The sequence below is a fragment of the Lonchura striata genome, chromosome 24 (assembly GCF_050655825.1).
Source record: "Lonchura striata isolate lonStrDom1 chromosome 24, ASM5065582v1, whole genome shotgun sequence".
NCBI lineage: Eukaryota > Metazoa > Chordata > Aves > Passeriformes > Estrildidae > Lonchura > Lonchura striata.
Genome location: NC_140726.1, coordinates 3,389,332 through 3,407,006, shown reverse-complemented (window position 1 = coordinate 3,407,006; position 17,675 = coordinate 3,389,332). Strand labels below are relative to the sequence as shown.

Sequence of the window (17,675 nt, the reverse complement as noted above, 5' to 3'; positions counted from 1 at the left end):
TCTGCTTTTCCATGGCCACTTCACCCTATTTATTTCTCCTATTTGTGTATCCTACATGATACAAGCAGAGCTGGACCACGGCTGACCCTTTGCCCGGCTGCTCCATCTGGCACATGTTGATTAAAGGAGTATCAAAAGTGGTGGCAGATTTACAGGTTAACAATGATTTAGTGGAGAGCACCGCAGCCAAATTAATGCTGGCTATAATGTAGTTTACCTCATTAAACAATGCACACCAAGATCCTGTCTGTTGTAAAACAATTGGTCTCTGAAGCCTAGTGTTCATCTTCCAGGGTTGCTGGGAGATAATAAATGGGTAATATTCCGGTGATAATGGTAATGGAGTCACGGCTCAGAGCTAATATTATGGCAAAGCAGTAATTATTTCAACAGTAAACAAGGGGACGGTTGAGCTGCCGACAGGATTGGAGCCAGTTGAAATGCTCCAGTTAATACAGTAGAGGCCAGGCCTGTAACTACCTCTAGGAAGGAGGACAAGGTGCTTGGCCATCGAGTGTGTCAGTTGAACCTCTGTTGAGTCACCCAGACCCCAAAATACAGGAGGGACTCATGCAGTAAAGTGAGGCGGAACAGCATGTACAACATGGTGGCCGTCCCATCCCATCCCATCCCATCCCATCCCATCCCATCCCATCCCATCCCATCCCATCCCATCCCATCCCATCCCATCCCAAGCAGAGCCAGCAGCTCAGGCTGGGCTCTGAGCTCCATCACACAGCAGGAGCACTCGCTTCCCTCCTTTGACACATCACTCATCTTGGCTCAAAGCAAATCTCTAAAGCAGAAAAGAGGCAGAGCAGAGACACAAGACCCAGGATGAACACAGAAGGAGCCTAACATGAACCATCTGCTCCCTCTGAGAGGTATTTCCCTGCTAAAAGGGCCAGGAGAGGACACGGCTCTCTGGTCTTCCATTAACGAGGTGATGTGAGGCCGGGCTAATGGGAGCAATCTCAAAGCACGTGCAGCTCATCAGGGTAGGAAAAAGGCAGCACAGAAGCAGGAAGAGATTTTCCCACCCAAGTGGATCCCCATCTCCCTGTGCCTCCCAGCTGGGCTCCAGATCTGGTGTCCAACCTATAAATATCCTCTGCCTCCTCTCCAGGGAGGATGAAGATAGCAGGCAATGTGCTTAATGGACAAACCTCTGAGACAGGAGGATGTCTCCCCTTCCCAGGGACAAGCACCTCTTCAAGCTAGATATTTTTTGCAGATGTTTGTCCTCTCATTTCAAACCTTGCCAAGAGCCAGGGAGAATCAATATATCCAAATATACCAGACTTCTCCCAGAGTCCCTTTGCTGGTTTGCTGCTGATGTATAGACAGATGATCTCATGAGACCTCTGCTACATCAGGCCACCGTGTCTCATCTATCTTAAGTGTGTATACGAGCTGTGATTACTGCTGCGTCTGAGTGCCTCACGTCTGGAATGTGTTTATCCTCCCACAGCTCTGTGAGACAAGGGGCTGCGATTGTACCTCTTCCAGGGAGGCCGTGGAGGTTAAACGGGCTGATCATGGGGGATATCCTGGATGTGGCCACATCAGGATCCTCCGAGCATCTCCCCAGTCTCTGCCTTGTAGCACTGAGGCATCACCTGCTCCACAAATGACAGCTCAGCCTCAGCTCAGGACTCCAGCTCTGCACGGGATCCAGCTTTCAGCACCCAGCTTAATCCTGAGATTAATGAGGGATTCCCACCACACAGACCTCTCGACCAGACCTCTTACTAGTAAATACACCATCAGCCAAACCATAATGTTTTCCTACCCTGGCAGCCACTGTCTTAAGCCTCACACCAGAATCCATCATACTACAGCAATAATCAAAAAGCAATTAGATAAAACCATGGCAGAAAAGTCCATCAAGGGTCATTAAGGATGACGACTTGGATGCAGCCTCTGGCTCAGGATGTCTGTGTGTGGCAGAGCAGTGCTGGATGAGCCAGTGGAGGGATCCACACGCACACCCCCAGTTTTACACCCTTTCCTTTTGCCCCTGTCATAACTTCACTTGTCTGCCCACACAGCCCTCCTCATCATTACTGCTAAACTGTGTCTGCTCCTCCTGGGACAGAGTCTGCTGAGCCTCCATTCCTCCTGGAAGATCCCTCACTTCAATTCCTTGGCACATTTCCCAAGCTAAATGGGAGGCATGACTAGTTTTGTGTCTGCAGCACAGATAAATATCCCCTGGATAGCTCAACGTGGTGCCACGCTCTCTGCCAGTGCCTTGGCATCACCCTGAGCCCGGTGGCCCGGCGTGCTGTGCATTTTCCCAGCCAAGAAATCTCAGCCTTCATCCACTGAGATGAAAACTGGCCCGACAATATGACAATCGCCATGACAACATCAGTTACCCCCCAAAAATAAATAAAAAGCTCAGTAACTATGGAAACACCTGAGTGACCAAAACCAGGCTATTAACTAGAAGACCTCGCTGCAGTTTACAGACAGCATCAGCACTGAGGCTGGGGACTGTAATCCAGCCAAAGACTTGGAAACACAGACGTGCTTGGCACCTAAGGGTGCAAAATTAATATTTATAGGCACACAGAGCATTGCCTTTCAGACCTCTTAGTCCAGGTCTGTGCAATTTCTACCTCCTCTGGGCACATGCTGCTGCCTTCATGCCAGGTGTTACATCCAGGCCACTGTTACCGACGCAATTCTCTCCCTCTTTTGCTCCCTCCCTTCACCCTCAAGATGCTTCTCTTAATTGCCATCCCTATGGTCTGAGCTGCCCCATCCCATGCCAGATCATGGCACCTCACAGCAGTTTCAGAGAGCTGAGTTCTGAAGCACCAGTGCCTGGCAGCTCTGCTGGTATTTGTGATGCCAGCTGGACATCCAAGCCCAGGACAGAGTCTCAAAGCTGTTAAACCTCCTCTGCTGAGGCAGAAGAAGCTGTGACTCCAGCAGCTTCACTTCTTTTTCCACCTCAATCTGTTCAGCTGCATTAACAGGAGTTGCTGTGAGTTAATACAGCATTACTGGGAGGAGAAATAAAATAAGATAGAGAGAAGTGAAGTAGAAGGACAGGAGACAGACTGTATCACACCTTATTCGGACTGGCCACAGGCTCACAAAACACTTCTCCAGAGCCAGCAGCCTGCTTTTGTTCATGCAGGAGGATGAAGATGGGCACAGGTAGGACCAAGGTCTGAGAACTGATGGAGGCACCAACAGGGCCAGCATGACTGCATTTCACAAAATCAGAAGCAGAAAACTCTCTTGCTCAGGTTCACTGAGCTCTTGAGTTATACCATGAACTTTGTCTCCTCATCCTAGCTGTAGAAACTCCTCCGGTCTCCAAACAAAAAGAGCTTCCAAATGGTCTTTATGACTCCTAGAACACGGCAACAGCTGCAGTCAGGAAAATCCAGCAGGGTTTACCAGCCCAAGCCACTGAATGCAAATTCATTGGAGCAGAGACAGAGCAGCCAAGTAGTCAGAGGAGCCTGGAGTGGCTGGCAAAGGGTCTCAAGTGAGATCAGTCACCAGGGAGCTGGGCTGCTCTCGGTGTACGTCCTCTGAAAGGCCTGCCCATGCACTCCCTGATGAGCAAACACTCTTATCTGCTCCATTTCCCACCAAGAGGTGCACTGTGTGCTTGCAGGTGCCAAGGAAATCATAAAACCTGTGAAGTGCCTTTGCACAGAGCAGCACTCACCAGTGTCAGCTCGGGGACAGTCCTTCAGCTCCTGGTGCGGCCGTGCCTGGCACACACAGCGTGGGCACAGCCTGTCCCAGGCAGCACTGCTGAGAGCCACTTCCCCACCTGCTGTGTAAACCCTTAAATTATGCACCAGCATTCTCTCAAACAATTCTCCCTCATCTCTTTTCTCCACCAGTTCAGAAGAGATGGAGGAAGATGGTGAGAAGGAACAGGAGGCAGCTCACTTGAGACTTCCCATGGGATGAGTAGAACAACAACCAAGAGGGGCCAGCAGCAAGCTTTGTGTTTTGCTTGCCCCGACACTCTGAATTAGAATGTGTCCTGCATCCCAGATCTGCTATACCATCTCTGTGAATTTTCTCTGGCTCTCATTTCAGTCCTCACACTTCCGATCTTCATCTTTGCTCTGTGTGGTGAATGCAAAATGGAGAAGCAGAGGTTCCCCTTGGTGGCTTGGCAGACCTAGAAACAGAGGAGCTGCCCGCAGAGATGGGCAGCCATGGAAGCTGTCTTGGGCCACCTCTGGGCTCATCACCCTCCATCAGCAAGAGACCAGGCTCTGGTAAATCTCTGTGATCATTTGTTCCTTTGAGTTTTGAAAGCAGAATGCCTAATCATGGCCAAAATCAGGAAAGAGCTGCTGCTGCAAATTACACAGCGCCACAGGTAATTTCTGATTAGCTCACTCTTCCTCTCCTGGTACATCCTCAGTTTCCATAGCAGCTAAGTCCTAAGTAAAATGGAAACATCTGGTTCAAGCGCATGTAAAGATTCCCTGGGGAAAAAAACCTGCTGGATGGCAGCAAACAGAAAATAGCCCTTGTGAAAGACAGAGGCATCGGGAGCTGGGAGCCTGGTTAGGACTGGATGGATGGAATGTGGGAGAAGGCAGCAAGGGGCACATGAGTAGGAGACAAGGGTTCTGGGGAGCAGGAGTGAGTGTAGGAAGGAGAGTGGGGCTGTGGGAAAACAAGATGCTTGTGAAAAACAGGTACTGAGGAGGCTGAGCAAAACAAAAATATGTTGTCAGGGTAGACAAAGGGAAGAGAAGGAAGAAGAGGCTTCAAGGTGGGAACACGTGGACTGCCTCAACCATAAATGCTGCCTGATGGTGACACACAGTGACAGCAACTTCTATTCCATAGAGAGACGCTCAGGGGTGGGGAGAAGCACGTGGATCCATGCACAGACCCTGACCAAAGCCACCAGCTCAGAAGCAAGACCACCTACAGTCAACATGTGCTCTGGGGGAATGGTTTGTAGAGGCTCCTGTCAAGGGAAGGGGCTGAGATGCCGCCAACTCAGCTCGCTCTGCCTGGGCTTTGCAGAGTGATGGATCTGGCCCAGCCATTCACTCCGGCACAGACAAATAGCAAAAAATCAATGGAGCTGCAGCGAGACACCGCAGCCCTCGTCAGGAGCTGAGCAGGAGAGCAGCCACGGCGCCATCCGCCACTGCCGCCCCTGCGTCGGCTCCTTCGGCTGCCCGACAGCCTGGATGGGTGTCCCCGAGGAGAGCTTGAGGCACTTGTCTGGAACAACAGCCCACGTTGGTAAAACCTCAGGGGAGACACGACTCTGAGGTGGAACTGAAGCGCTTAGACAGGATCAGAGCCTCAGAGCCAGGCATTGCCGCTTGGCCGCACGGCTCATCCCACCCAGAGCCTCCGGATCTCAGCCCCGCTCACCCACGAGAACCCCGCATCCGCCTGGGAATAACAGGGCAGCAAAATGCAAAGCAAATGCCAAAAAGCAGCTGGGAAAGGGGGTTGAAATTATACGGTCCTGCACGCCTGGGAATTTGCTTCCCAGCAGTCACACCCACACAGTTCTGCTGAGGGTTTGCTTACCAATTAACAAGGCCACCAATTAATGCTTCATGTGTTTTCCTGCTCATTTGCACTATTTACAATCCTCCTTTGAAGCAACCTGTAAGAATTGCCTGAAAAATTTTCAAAGTATGGCCAGACAAGCACGTTCAATGTGCAGTGTGAGTGCCCCATGCAGGAACTCCATGATCCTTGTGTGTGCCTTCCAACAGCGAGTACACCCTGATTGCATAAATCTCTAAGCATGACAGCCCCAACCTGGCACCTACAGCCAGTCCTCTGCAGGACCAAAACCATCAGCTCCTCTTCCAGACCACCAGGATGGATGTTCCTCCACCAAAGTCACCAAGTCCTGTGTCAAGTCACATCTTTTGGTGCATTTCACCTTCTCCTGGCAACAGAATGAGCCATCGACCCCTCCGCAGTCACTCACAAGGAGTGCTGTGCCCTTCCCAAAATATTTCTGGTAAGGTTTGGTTCTTACCTTTGGGTGAGATGTGTCTCCAGGTGATTGTTGGGTCTGGCCTGCCCGTGGCTATGCAGGTGAGGCTGACGTTGCCGCCCTCGTTGATGGAGATGTCAGAAGAGATCTCGGTGATTTTTGGAGACACTGCAATGATGCAAAGAGGAGAAGGAAAATGAAACTGGTTCTGCTTCAACTCAAATCTTAGACTGTGGGTGAAGGAGGCTGAATTTCCATCCTCCCTCTGCTTTGACAATTTTTGCAGCAGCCCATCAGTCTCATCTGACTTGGCAGGAACAAACAGGGAAAAGAGGGGGCAGAGAAGACACAGCTGAAGTGTAGCCAGAGGGGTTTCAGTCATTTTAAGGAGGCTTGAGAAACTCCTCCGTGGTGTGAGACAGTACTTCTTCCCACCCCACTTCCAGCATTCCTTGTGTCCTCCAAGCTATGACAAACCCTTCCCAGCAGAGCTGCATCATCCCAAGAAAACACGAGTCACCCCTTTCAAACTCCTGCAGCTTTTCCTGCAGCTGTGCAGGCTCTCTGCCAGGCCCCTGTAAGCACTGGAGCACCCAAGAGGAGCTGGGCATGGAGAGAGTCTGCTGAGGAGCCTCTAGGGTCAACACCTCTGCAAAGGGAGGGAAATTCTGTGGGGATGAAAGCAATCCCCCTGCATCATCACTGCCACCCAGAGCGCTCAGGAGTCAGTCAGATACAGGGGTCCTGTTCCCAGGAGGGGACACAGGTACAGGATGGGGTGATGAGGAGGGAGCTGGGAAGGGATGAGGAGCAAGCAGGGAGCGCTCAGCTCCTGCTGCTGCGTGAGCAGAGGACACCATGTGGCTGCTGGGGAGGGCTGGGAGATCTGCTGGGGATATAGGAGGGAAAACCATCAGCTGCTGTTATCAGCCTGCACCTGCAGAATATAATAAACACTGTCACCTTCCCAGGTTTATTTCCAGGCTTTCTCCGGAGCCTAGCAGGCACCCTGCTGCAGCGCTTTGCAGGAGAGCCACAAATCACCTGCACCTTCCACCCTTGCTGGGCGAGCCAGATTCCTCACCCCACTTGGGGCTGCAGCCCAACACCCCAAATCCTGACTTGGACCCCACTCCCAAGCCTCCCTTCCCTGCCTCTCCCCACCTCCCACACCTTCCCGGGCTGCGCCAAGCCGGAATGACTGCAATGGCCTTGCACGCAATGCCTCTGCTGCGCAGGTAAGTAATTTATTGATCCGTAAAGCACTCCAAGACGCTCTGGAAGGGATTATGTCATGCCGGTGCCGTGCAATAAAATAAAAAATGATGGATTTTTTGTGAACATGATGGTGATTTAGGGTTTGTAGTTGGAAGTGTAGTTAAAGTACATTTTAAGTGGAAATCAAGGTGGGTAATGAATTATTCTCTGTTTTGAAGGGCTTCTGGGAGTTCATTTTTTTGCTGCTCTGGGCACAATGGCTAATCTGCTAATCATGCACTGGAGAACAACTCTGGATCAGCTGCTCCCAAACAGAGGGGGTTCTGGGGCAGGACAACAGAGGGCACAAAGACAACACCTGAAGAAATATTAATATTCTTCAGTGTCACTAAGGGGACGGCACATTCCTCATGGGACCACTCAGAGCTGGGAATGCTCTGCCCATGGCCAGGTCCATTGAGGAGATGCAATTAATTACAACATCATCATGATTTCCCCACTGTGCTCCTGGTGAGGCTGGGACTGCCAGCCAGGAAATCCGTGTGTGCTCTAAAAGCACAGAGTGTGTGGTCTCCACAACTAAAATAGGCCAAGGGGTATTACCATTGTCATTTTGCAGAGGTGGGAAGAGCCAAGCAAAGGCGCAGTGATCGCCCACCTCTGCCTGGGAAGCAGCAAGAGCTTCCAGCTCTGAGTCCTGAAAAAATGAAAGCAGTATCCATCATCTTTAATGTGCTGTTTGCTGCATCACAGAGGAACCTTTCTGATGTTTTTAACTGCTGAATCCACATCGACCTAATTCAGCTTGTTTTGCAGAGGCTTTAAAAAAAACAAGTCAGACTTTACACTGCTACTCTGGGACTGCACAGACCCACTTGCTCCCACCCAGGCGAGAGACAAAAATCAACTGACCAGGTTATAAAACATAATTAAAATTTTAAAAAATGGGTTTGATGATAGGACAAAGGGGAATGCCTTTAAACTGAGGAGGGTTGATTTAGAGCAGGTATAAGAACTTTTTTACAATGAGTGTGGTGAGGGTCTGGCACAGATTGCCCAGAGAAGCTGTGGCTGACCCATTCCTGGAACTCTTCAAGGCCAGGCTGGACAGGGCTTGGAGCAGCCTGGGATAGTGGAAGGTGTCCCTGCCCGGGGCAGGGGATGGAATTAGAGGGTGTTTAAGGTGCCTTGCAACTCTAACCTTTCCATAATTCTATAAAAAGCAGCTCAACCTGCTAATGTAACAGGGGAAAAGTTCACCACACTCTGGCAAGCTCAGGACACTTTGAGGGAGATGCAATTTACTGTGCCCCATCTGGAATGAGAGGAGGCAAGAACATCTGGGAAGCAAACCAGACAAACGTCACTGAAGCTGTTAACTAAGTCTGGAATTGTCTATGCAGTGGTAGGATTTAACACGGTGGTTATTGTATGCTAATTAAATATTTGAATATTTTACTGCACAAACTATTCCAAATGCCTTTCTAGAGACAAAACAGGTGTGTTGTAAGGCTTTTGCCAGACTAGGAAGGGAAATCTTAATAAATAAATGATCCAAGTATATATATAATATTATTTAACAGTCACTGGCACTTCCATTCCCTCTTCACTAAAGGACTTTCACCAGCACTTGGCATTTCTGCAGCAGTGGGGCAGAGGAGCTATTTCCTCTGCCGAATGCAGGATGCAGATGGAGCTGTGCCCCTTTGGGAATGAATAAATAAATAAAGCTAAGTAAATGCAGACTTCCCAGGCGGGAACCCTCTCCTTGAGGGCAGTCCTTTTGCGTTCAGCATCTCTCTCGCTCAGAAGTGATTAAACATGGCAGCGTTGGCCAAGCTGCTCCGGTGACACTGCACAGATTTCCCCACAGGCAGGCTGGTGCTTTATTGATCCAACCCTTTCTTTTTTCCCCCTTCATCTTTGCCACGGTTCTGGGGAAGGTCTCTGGGTGCTCTCAGCCCCCCGCAGGTGCATGGCCCCAGCTTGCCTTGACGTGGTGCCCACTTGCACACAAGGAGTCCCCAGGACAGAAAGCAGCTTGCTTAAATATTTAACCAAAGCATATGGTGAGCTCCACGTTCGAGGGTGTTCAGGCAGGTGATAGATGTCTTTCTGGATCTGAGCATATGTGCCTGCCGACACACATCTATTCCCTGGCGCACAGACACCCTCCTGCCACTGGCACAGACGATATCCCTGCTCCGCTTTCACCTCCAAACACCCGCTCCTGCCAGCACAGGTGTGCAGCTCACAGATCTGTATCACTGCATCCCACAGCAGTGCTGCACACAGATCTTCACGTTCTGGGAATGTGGTGGGGCTCTCCGGGCATTTCTGCCACCTCCCATGGCACCCACTGCAGTACTGGGGCCTTCCCTGACTCCTCCAGCTGCCTTTTATAGCTCATCCCAAACTGCATAAACATCACCAGCTTTGCCTCCTTGCTTGGGCCCTGCCACCTCTATTTTCATCAGCATCACCTCCCCACCCACCTTCCTGCCATGTACTGACTCTGCTGCTTGTTCAGGTTGTTCCCCCCTGACCCTGTGTCCCCACCTCTGTCTCCTCACACCCTGGCACCCCAAATTTCAGCCACACATCAGGCTGAGTGGAGGGTGCATCTGGAACAACCTCTCCACCTCGGACTGGCAAGAGGACTTCAAATCAAATTGCCTATTCCTTCTTCAAGGAGCATTTGCAATTATTTCCCCTTAAGCACCCCCTTTCTACCCAGTTTTGGGAGCCAAGCAAGTAGTGCAGAAATACAACTGTGACCTTTCCAGATGAGCCCACCCCTCCTGGTGTGGGAGTGAGGTAGGGCAGGTGCTTGCCCCAGCCAAGGGGTCTCAGCCCCTGGCACAGCCTGGGAGAGACTGGCTGTCCTGGTAAGCCCAGCCCTGCTTCCCCTTCATAAAACATGCAAACCTCCATCTTCCAGCACGAGCAACATCTGCTCCAGATCAAAGGAAACAACAAAGAACAACTATAAAAGTGTCTGGAAGAAAGAAAAAGAGGTAGAGTCAGACTTGCGTTCTGCAGGCGATCTGTGATGTGCACTGGCAGCTTCCTGAGCATCAGCCTGATGCTGCTGCTGCTTTTCATAACAGCTTCTTACTGCTGTCACACTCAGACTTCCCCGTGTTTTACGGAGTTTGCTGCCACGGGTCCTGCTGCTGGGATTCGGTGAGGGGAGTCCTGGCTGTCTATCCCTGCTCACAGCAATGCTGAATCAAACCCAGCCCAGCCTCTGGCAACCGAGGGTCTGCCAAAGGCAGGGACCCAACACCCAGCCCCAGGACTGCTCCAGGTTGTAACCAGAGCGTTTTGTAGCTGCCAGGTCAGGAGAAGGTGCAGTGCTGGCTGCCACAGTGCCAGGCACCTCCTTGGTGCCTCCTCCGTCTTTTGTGTTCCAAAGCTTTCTGCCTCCAGGGAGTAAATTGAGAGCCCTGCGCCTTCAATTACAGGTGTATTATAATGGGCTTTTAAATCAGTTTGTGCTGCTCTAACACAATTATAGTTAAGAGAAAAGCAGAGAGGGCTTTGTCTTTCTGTCATATCATACTTCCATCATTTCATCCTCCCATCATATCAGGAGCTGTTTTGAGCCTGTCCAAAGGTGTGAGGAAGGGCAGACACAGCCTCAGAGCCTGCTCGGTCACAAAGGTTTGTACACAAATCCCTTGTGGGTGCCTATCCTGCTTCCCAGGGCTGCCTGGACCCAGGGTTGGCACCACCAATCCCTTCCCAGGTTCAGCACAGCTTCGCTGAGTGACTGATCCCCCTCTTCACAAACCTGGCAGCAGCCAAAGCCATGAAGAAAGCAGGCTGGAAACAAAGAGGACATACATAACGAGCTTAATAAGCAATTAATAAATAACTAATGACAATTGCTCGTTCTAAAGCGAGGCGTAATGAGATGTGTCATACGGCACCGAAATGTGTCTAAATGATTTCTCAAACAGGTAACGGCTCCTGTTGCAGGGAAGCTTGGAGGACACGAGATTTTTTCACTCCCGTCTCTGCAGCAGGTTATACAGCACAGCACCATAATAACTCAGAGGAGGAGGGGGAAACAAGACGTTCCCAATCATTCATTAGTAAAGTATTTGTGAACGTGGGTATAATTCACTGCATAAACAGCAGGGTTTCTGCAGACAAACTTTATAGCTAAGTGCCAAAAGGGAGCCCAATCTGATTCCACTTACGACAGCATAAATCAGCACTACTACTGCAGTCAACAAGGGATACACACAATAAATGTGGCACAATAAGAGAGTCGGGGCTCAAGCACAAGGATTTTTCTCTGATTTCTGGATGGGTCCTGGTCACAAGCCTGGATCAAGAGCAGCTCCCTAAGGAGTCAAGGTGCTGCCTCACTAGATTCACTCCCCTGTTTTCAAGATTCTGAAAGGATCTGCATCATTTTTCCTAGCAAAAAAAATGAAGAAAACACCTAGCACCAAGCCTCACACCTGTGGGGAATCAAACCAGAGTTTCTTTGCATGGCTATTAATAAGAAGCTTTAAGAGGAGGCAGAATCCCTCCTTCAGATTTGGGAGAATTCTGTGTTCATGTTACAATGCCTGAAGGAAGATGTGGCACTGCTGTGGACTTTGTTGCCTTCTTTAAAATGAGTCTAATGATGCTGAGTGAAAAGAAAACAAGAAGAAAGATACAAAAGCAAAGTTTTTCCATTATTATCCATGAAGAAATGCAGCCAAACAAGGAGGCAGCTTAGCTCCCTGTCTAGACAGATCTCATTTTCAACTCCACACACGCTGCATGGATCTACTTTCCAGTTTTTGCACCCCAAGCCACCTGGGATTCCCCCTGTAAGCCAAGCAACACCTCAAGAAAGGCAGAAAATTGAAGGATCTCGAATCCTTAAGACACCTGCATCATTTTTCTAGCATTATTGACACCTCTCCTCAAGGCACGACAGCCTCTCTCACAACTGCCTCCACAGTGACCATCAAAGTGACAGTGACTCTGTCACACCCTGCTTAGGGGACACAGGGTCCCCAGCTCTTCTCGTTCCACTGGGTACCAGTGAAATCTCCATCAGACCCTTGGGAAAATCCCTGTGTGGGGATGAGCCAGAGCGTGCTGACAGCCCCCCAGAAAGTTTGAACGCGACTTGTGCTTAATACAAAGCTTGTCAAACCCATCACCTCGAAATGCTGAATGTCTTTATTAGATTCCTTTATCTCCCCCCAAGATCGGAGGGACACGACGAAATGATTCCCGGCGGAGATGTCATCATCCAGAAACTAATTAAAGGCTGCGCGGGAAGTCGGGCCACGCACACTCTGGAGAACAAAACGCATTAGCAACCCGAGTCGGGGAAAATATTACAAGTGAACTTCAGATCAGAAAGGGCGAGAGAGAGATTTCACAGCAGTTCTCCTCTCCCCATCTTTCCTCACACTCATCCCTACACTCCCTCGTCCTTGATAGGTGACCCCAGCTTAGGGCCCATTAGGACCAGCCTGGGACCTGGGAGATGCAGGCCAACAGGGGATCCTTTCCTCCACCCTGGGAGAAAAGCATGATTTGTGGAATTTCCTTTATTTTTAATCATAGAAAAGCATCCTTGCTGTGGGTCAATAAGTGCAGGGAAGGATGGATGGATGCTGGCTCTGCCAGAGTGCTCCTGGCAAAACCCTTGGTCTCGTTTGGTCTCATCTCTCCATCAATGTAATGACGAGAATTTCTCATCCTTGCAGGCTCATGAAAAAGACAAAATCATATGAAATGATGAGATAGACAGAACCTATGGCCACAGGAACTGGGGGGGCATTTCTCTGTGGGGACAGATGCACAGATCTAGTTTAGGACATGTGTCTCAAGTGGATATACCTGCAAACAGCCCTTCCCAGTCTCCTGTTCCAACAGACAGCAAATATCCATGTTGCTCATCTGATCCATCAACACACTCTGTCCTGCTACCTTCTGCACAAACCCCCAGCTCCCCTCCCCACAATCAGCCCCACCCGCCTGCTCCCCACTCTGCTCCTGAGAGCAGGGGGGGCTCTCCTGTCCCCTCCAGCTCTCTGTCCATGTAGAGGGGGCATCATGCCAAGGGCTGAGCTCGCCGAACCACCCCTGTGCCACTTTACTCCTCAGAAGGGACCTGACAGGAACAAAGGAGCTCAAACATCCTTTCCAAAGATAAATCAGATGCTCTAATGCAGCCTGCATCTCCAATGAATATAGGGCAGGTGTCTCTGAAGTGAAGTATTAGTTAAAATGATGCTCTTTAAATTACATTTCGGCTATTTCAGGCAGACAGGTTGTGTGTGGGTTGGGCTGGGTTTTTTTATGATCTATCTAGAGGCTTAAAAAGACACAGAGAGAAATAAATCTCCCTTCCATTAAAAACACACTATGCTCTTGCATATTTGTTCTTATCTCGGCGCTCTCGCTCTCGTGCTCCCTCTCCCCGGGCTGGAGCACAAAGTAAGTGTTTGTGATTACACTTCCACCCTGACACTCAGCTAATTCGAGGAGCTGCCAGCCCGTGCCCAGGCGGAGCGCGCGGCTCGCCCGCCCCCGCAGGAGGATGAGCTGTGCTTCCCCAAATGCCTCTCTGGACCCGGGGCCTTTACTTCAAAAACCATTGAGATTTGTGGTGTTAATGTGAGCCATGCGGAAGCCCCAAGCTTTGATTGAGTTTATTTGGGTTTTCTGAGTCTATCCATGCCCTTTTTGTCTCATTTATCTATTTACATCCTCCATTGCCAGTGTTGCCTGTTCCCATCAGCCCTTTTCCTCCCGTCCTTCCTGATCTCCAGCACTTCCAGGTGCCTCTCGTGCTCCGGAGAGGGCTTTTACTTCTCTTTGGGCCTCTTCCCATCTTTGCCTTTGACTCCAGTTAAAAATTAATGGATCAGGCAGGGAGCACAACCCTGTTATTGTCTGATTAGGTGGTCTGGAGGTTGCTACTTATGCCCAGACTCTGTTTGTCTGGGAGAACAAAGCTTGTGAAGTGCAAGAACAAAGCTCATGAAATGGAAGGTCAGCAAGGTCCAGCAGTTCAAAACGAACCACAGGTGAGGTGGTCCATGCCTCCATATGCTGCCAGTCCTATCCCCATGGTAGCACATCTCCTGTGACTCATCCATCACTCCAACGGAGGCAGGTCTACCATCCCAAAGATTCCCTGATCCATTCCTCACTCATCTTAGTTACTTTACATCCCTGATTTTTCAGGCTCTCTTTCTTCGGCTCCAAGAGACCCCCAGCCTTCCTCACTCCTCCCATGGAATATTTCTGGTCCCTCATCTTATCCCAAGGCACATTTCTAGGCACACTCACAGCTTCCCCAAGCCCAGGGGACCAACCCAAATCTTGGCCAAAGGTGCCAGGAACAAGCAGGAGTGCAACTACTGATGATCCAGAGTCTGTGGGATGATGCTCACTGTCCTTCCCAAACCTTCAAATGTGGTTTATCCCTATCATCGAAGCTCTGGGAGATAAGGGAACATTATTATTCCCACTTCACGGATGGAGAAATGGGAGCCAAAGATCAAATGGGACAGGAGTGCCTGTTCAGATCAACGCTCTGCAGCACCTGCCTCTCAGGCTCTGTGGAGCTTGGAAAACCACGTTAAAAAGGCAGAGGGAGAGTGAGGGCGGCTGCCAGGGCAGGTATTCCATTGGGCTGCACGGAATGAGAGCTCCAGAGTTAAGAATCAGTCATTAGGCCACCAAGACACAGCTGTGTATCCGTGTACATAAAGGGGCAATTAAAATTCCAATCCCCAGTTTCAACCCACCAAGCAACATTTGAGAGAGCTAAAGGCAAAGGAAAAGGAGGGAGCGACGGTCCCACAAGGGAAGGATATTGATGCGCCTGGAGGACGCGGGGGCTGTTCTCCTTTCCCATTAGGACTGCTCCTTCATTTCCTGCTTCTCCTAAACAAAGCCCTCGAGCCTTCTTCTTGGCCACACTCGTGCCTCCGAGAATGCCAGAAAAGCCACAGGGAATTATCCCCGCCAGAGCATTCTTAATTTCCCTATTTGTCTTCCTAATGCCCAGCCTCATCACCAGCACCGTCTATTCCCCATGTGCTCCTACTTTACATGGATGGACTATTTTTACCCCATTCTTCCTATGCCTCTTTTTCCTCCCATTTAATCATTTTGGAGGCTTTTTATCCACACTATCCTTTCCTTTCTTTCCTCTTTCCCTTTCATTTTTAATACCTGTGGTTCTCCGATTCAAAATCATTACTGTTTTTAACTTGACTCGAGCCTCTTAATTAAGTTACTTTCCATTATTTTTTATCTAGTCCATTTGTCTACATCCCCCACACCCTCCCTAATTCTCCCTTTCCTCCCCAAGGCAGGCTGGGTATGAAATCTTACATTTCCATTTGGCTAACAATCACTTTGAATTTTTAAATGCTATTAAATTGGATCACACCAGTCACTGGACCGGAGTTGTCGAGCTGTGATATTTACTCGCGCCAGTCAAAGGGAAATGAAATTGTGGCGGCGCGGGGGGGAGGCGATGGGGGAGCCCAGATTTATTCTGCCCGCGGTCCTCGCAAACAGGCACAATCCCCTCGGATTTCTGAGCGAGTTCAAAGGAAACTCTCACGCTCAACCATGAATGTATTGTAATGTCTTTAATAAATCAATTACTTGTTGGCAGGGAAGTGTCACTGCATCTCCAATCCTTGTAATCACCTCAGCCTTGCTGTGTTTTAAGTGCGGAAAGCCCACAGAGGTAGACGGGGAGCCAGGAGCGCTGTTGGCGTAGGGCAAAGCACAGAAAGCATCACCTTGTCTTGCCAGGAAAGGCCAAAATGTGCAGAAAGGATTTGCATCATGTAAAAACACACACACACACACAAACACATACACACACACACAGAGAGTGACCCCCAGCTCCAGAATAAGGACACCACAGTGCTGGAGGGACTGTGTGGGGCTCATCCTTCCCAGAGCAGCTCCTGGGATGCAGAAGCTTGGAAGGAATGACCCAGAAGGTTCCTGGGAAATGCCTATCCCAGGAAATCAGCCTGTGGTGACGGGAGCAGCCCCTGCTCCTTCCTGCCCAGTGCTGAGCAGGGATCTATTGCAAAGCAGCGTTTTCCCACTGGCCCAAGAGCCAGACAACCTTCTGCTGCACTAATTCAGACCTTGAGTTTTGCGCTTCTGCTCCACGAGCGTACTATATTTCAATTTTACTAAAAGAGGCCTTTTCCACTCAAAAATTTGCTAAAGGGAGCGAGATTTGATTACAAAGCAGCCCTGGCCAAATCCAACCCCTCCTCCTCTCTCTGTGCCGACAGCATCCTCCCCTCCACAACAACAATCATCTGAGCACAAACAGACAACAGGGCTTTTCAGAAAGTAATGAACTCCGGTCGGAGCCAAGGCAGGAAGGGTTTAATGTTCAGCGCAGAAAGCTTGGCGAGGCCATCAATTATATAGCCCTGCTGCTGAAGGAGCAAAAAAAAAGAGAGTATTTCAGACAGACTCGGCCAAAAAGAAAAGATAGGGAAGGAAATCACTGTGAGAGAGATTTAATTTCACAAGCAGGGAGAAGTGTTTGCAAAAGAGGAAGAGGATCAAAGGCTGAAGCTCCCGGGCTGGCTGCGAGGAGGAGGGATTACAGGGACAGCAAACCATGGAGGAGACATCTCTGTTGATGCCTTGTGTCAATGCTGGGCCAGGCAAGCAGAGCCTGGGGAACAAACTGGGGAGTCTGATGGCTGTGGGGCCCAGTGGGCAGGAGACTTGGGCAGAGAGGAGGGTGGATGGAGACCTGTTCATCTTATCTCACACAGGACAGCAAACCAGCACAGGGTCTGTGGCCTCTCCTGCCTCATCCCAAATCCTACCCAGGAAATTATAAATATGCTACCAAAAAGGAGACCTGAAATCATTTGGGCATCTCTACTACTGGGACCAGTAAGCCAGAAATGAAAAATCACAGAATGCCAGAATGGCTTGGGTTGAAAGGGACCTTAAAGGTCACCTCATTCCTACCCCCTGCCATGGACAGGGACATCTGCCACCTCCCAGGGTGCTCCAAGCCCCATCCAGCCTGGCCTTGGACACTTCCAGGAATGGGGCAACCCCAGCTGCTCTGGGCACCCTGTGCCAGGGCCTCAGCACCCTCACAGGGCACAATTCCTTCTGTATGAGGGTATGGATCCACCTAACACAACAAGACTTCCCCACCCTGTCCCCTGCATGCAGTGGGACCCTGCTGATCCCTTCCAGGGATCCAGTCATAGACTAAGGAAAAAATTCACCTCCTTTCTGGAGGACAAAGGTGGTTTCACTGCTGTCTCACAGCAGGCATGGAAAACCCACACCAGAAATATTTCAAGACCACATTTCAATATCTTATTTGAACAACCACATTTCCACATCTTTTACAAAGATCCTTGCCTATTTGTTTTCCACTTCCTGCTTCTCCTTGTCTTTCTAAATCTCTTTCTTCTCCATTTCATCACCAGAACAG

General features: G+C 49.9%; 1 protein-coding gene across 12 annotated transcripts in view; it reads right to left on the bottom strand.

The window, feature by feature from the left end:
• The window catches only part of LOC110468166 (protein CEPU-1), a 360,951-nt gene that overhangs the window by 21,647 nt on the left and 321,629 nt on the right, over window positions 1-17,675 (bottom strand). For all 12 annotated transcript variants that reach the window (XM_021525799.4, XM_085560176.1, XM_077787990.2 and 9 more), the window contains one exon: window positions 6,014-6,139. In XM_021525799.4, the coding sequence (XP_021381474.1) occupies window positions 6,014-6,139 (126 nt within the window). The remainder of the gene's footprint in view (window positions 1-6,013; window positions 6,140-17,675) is intronic.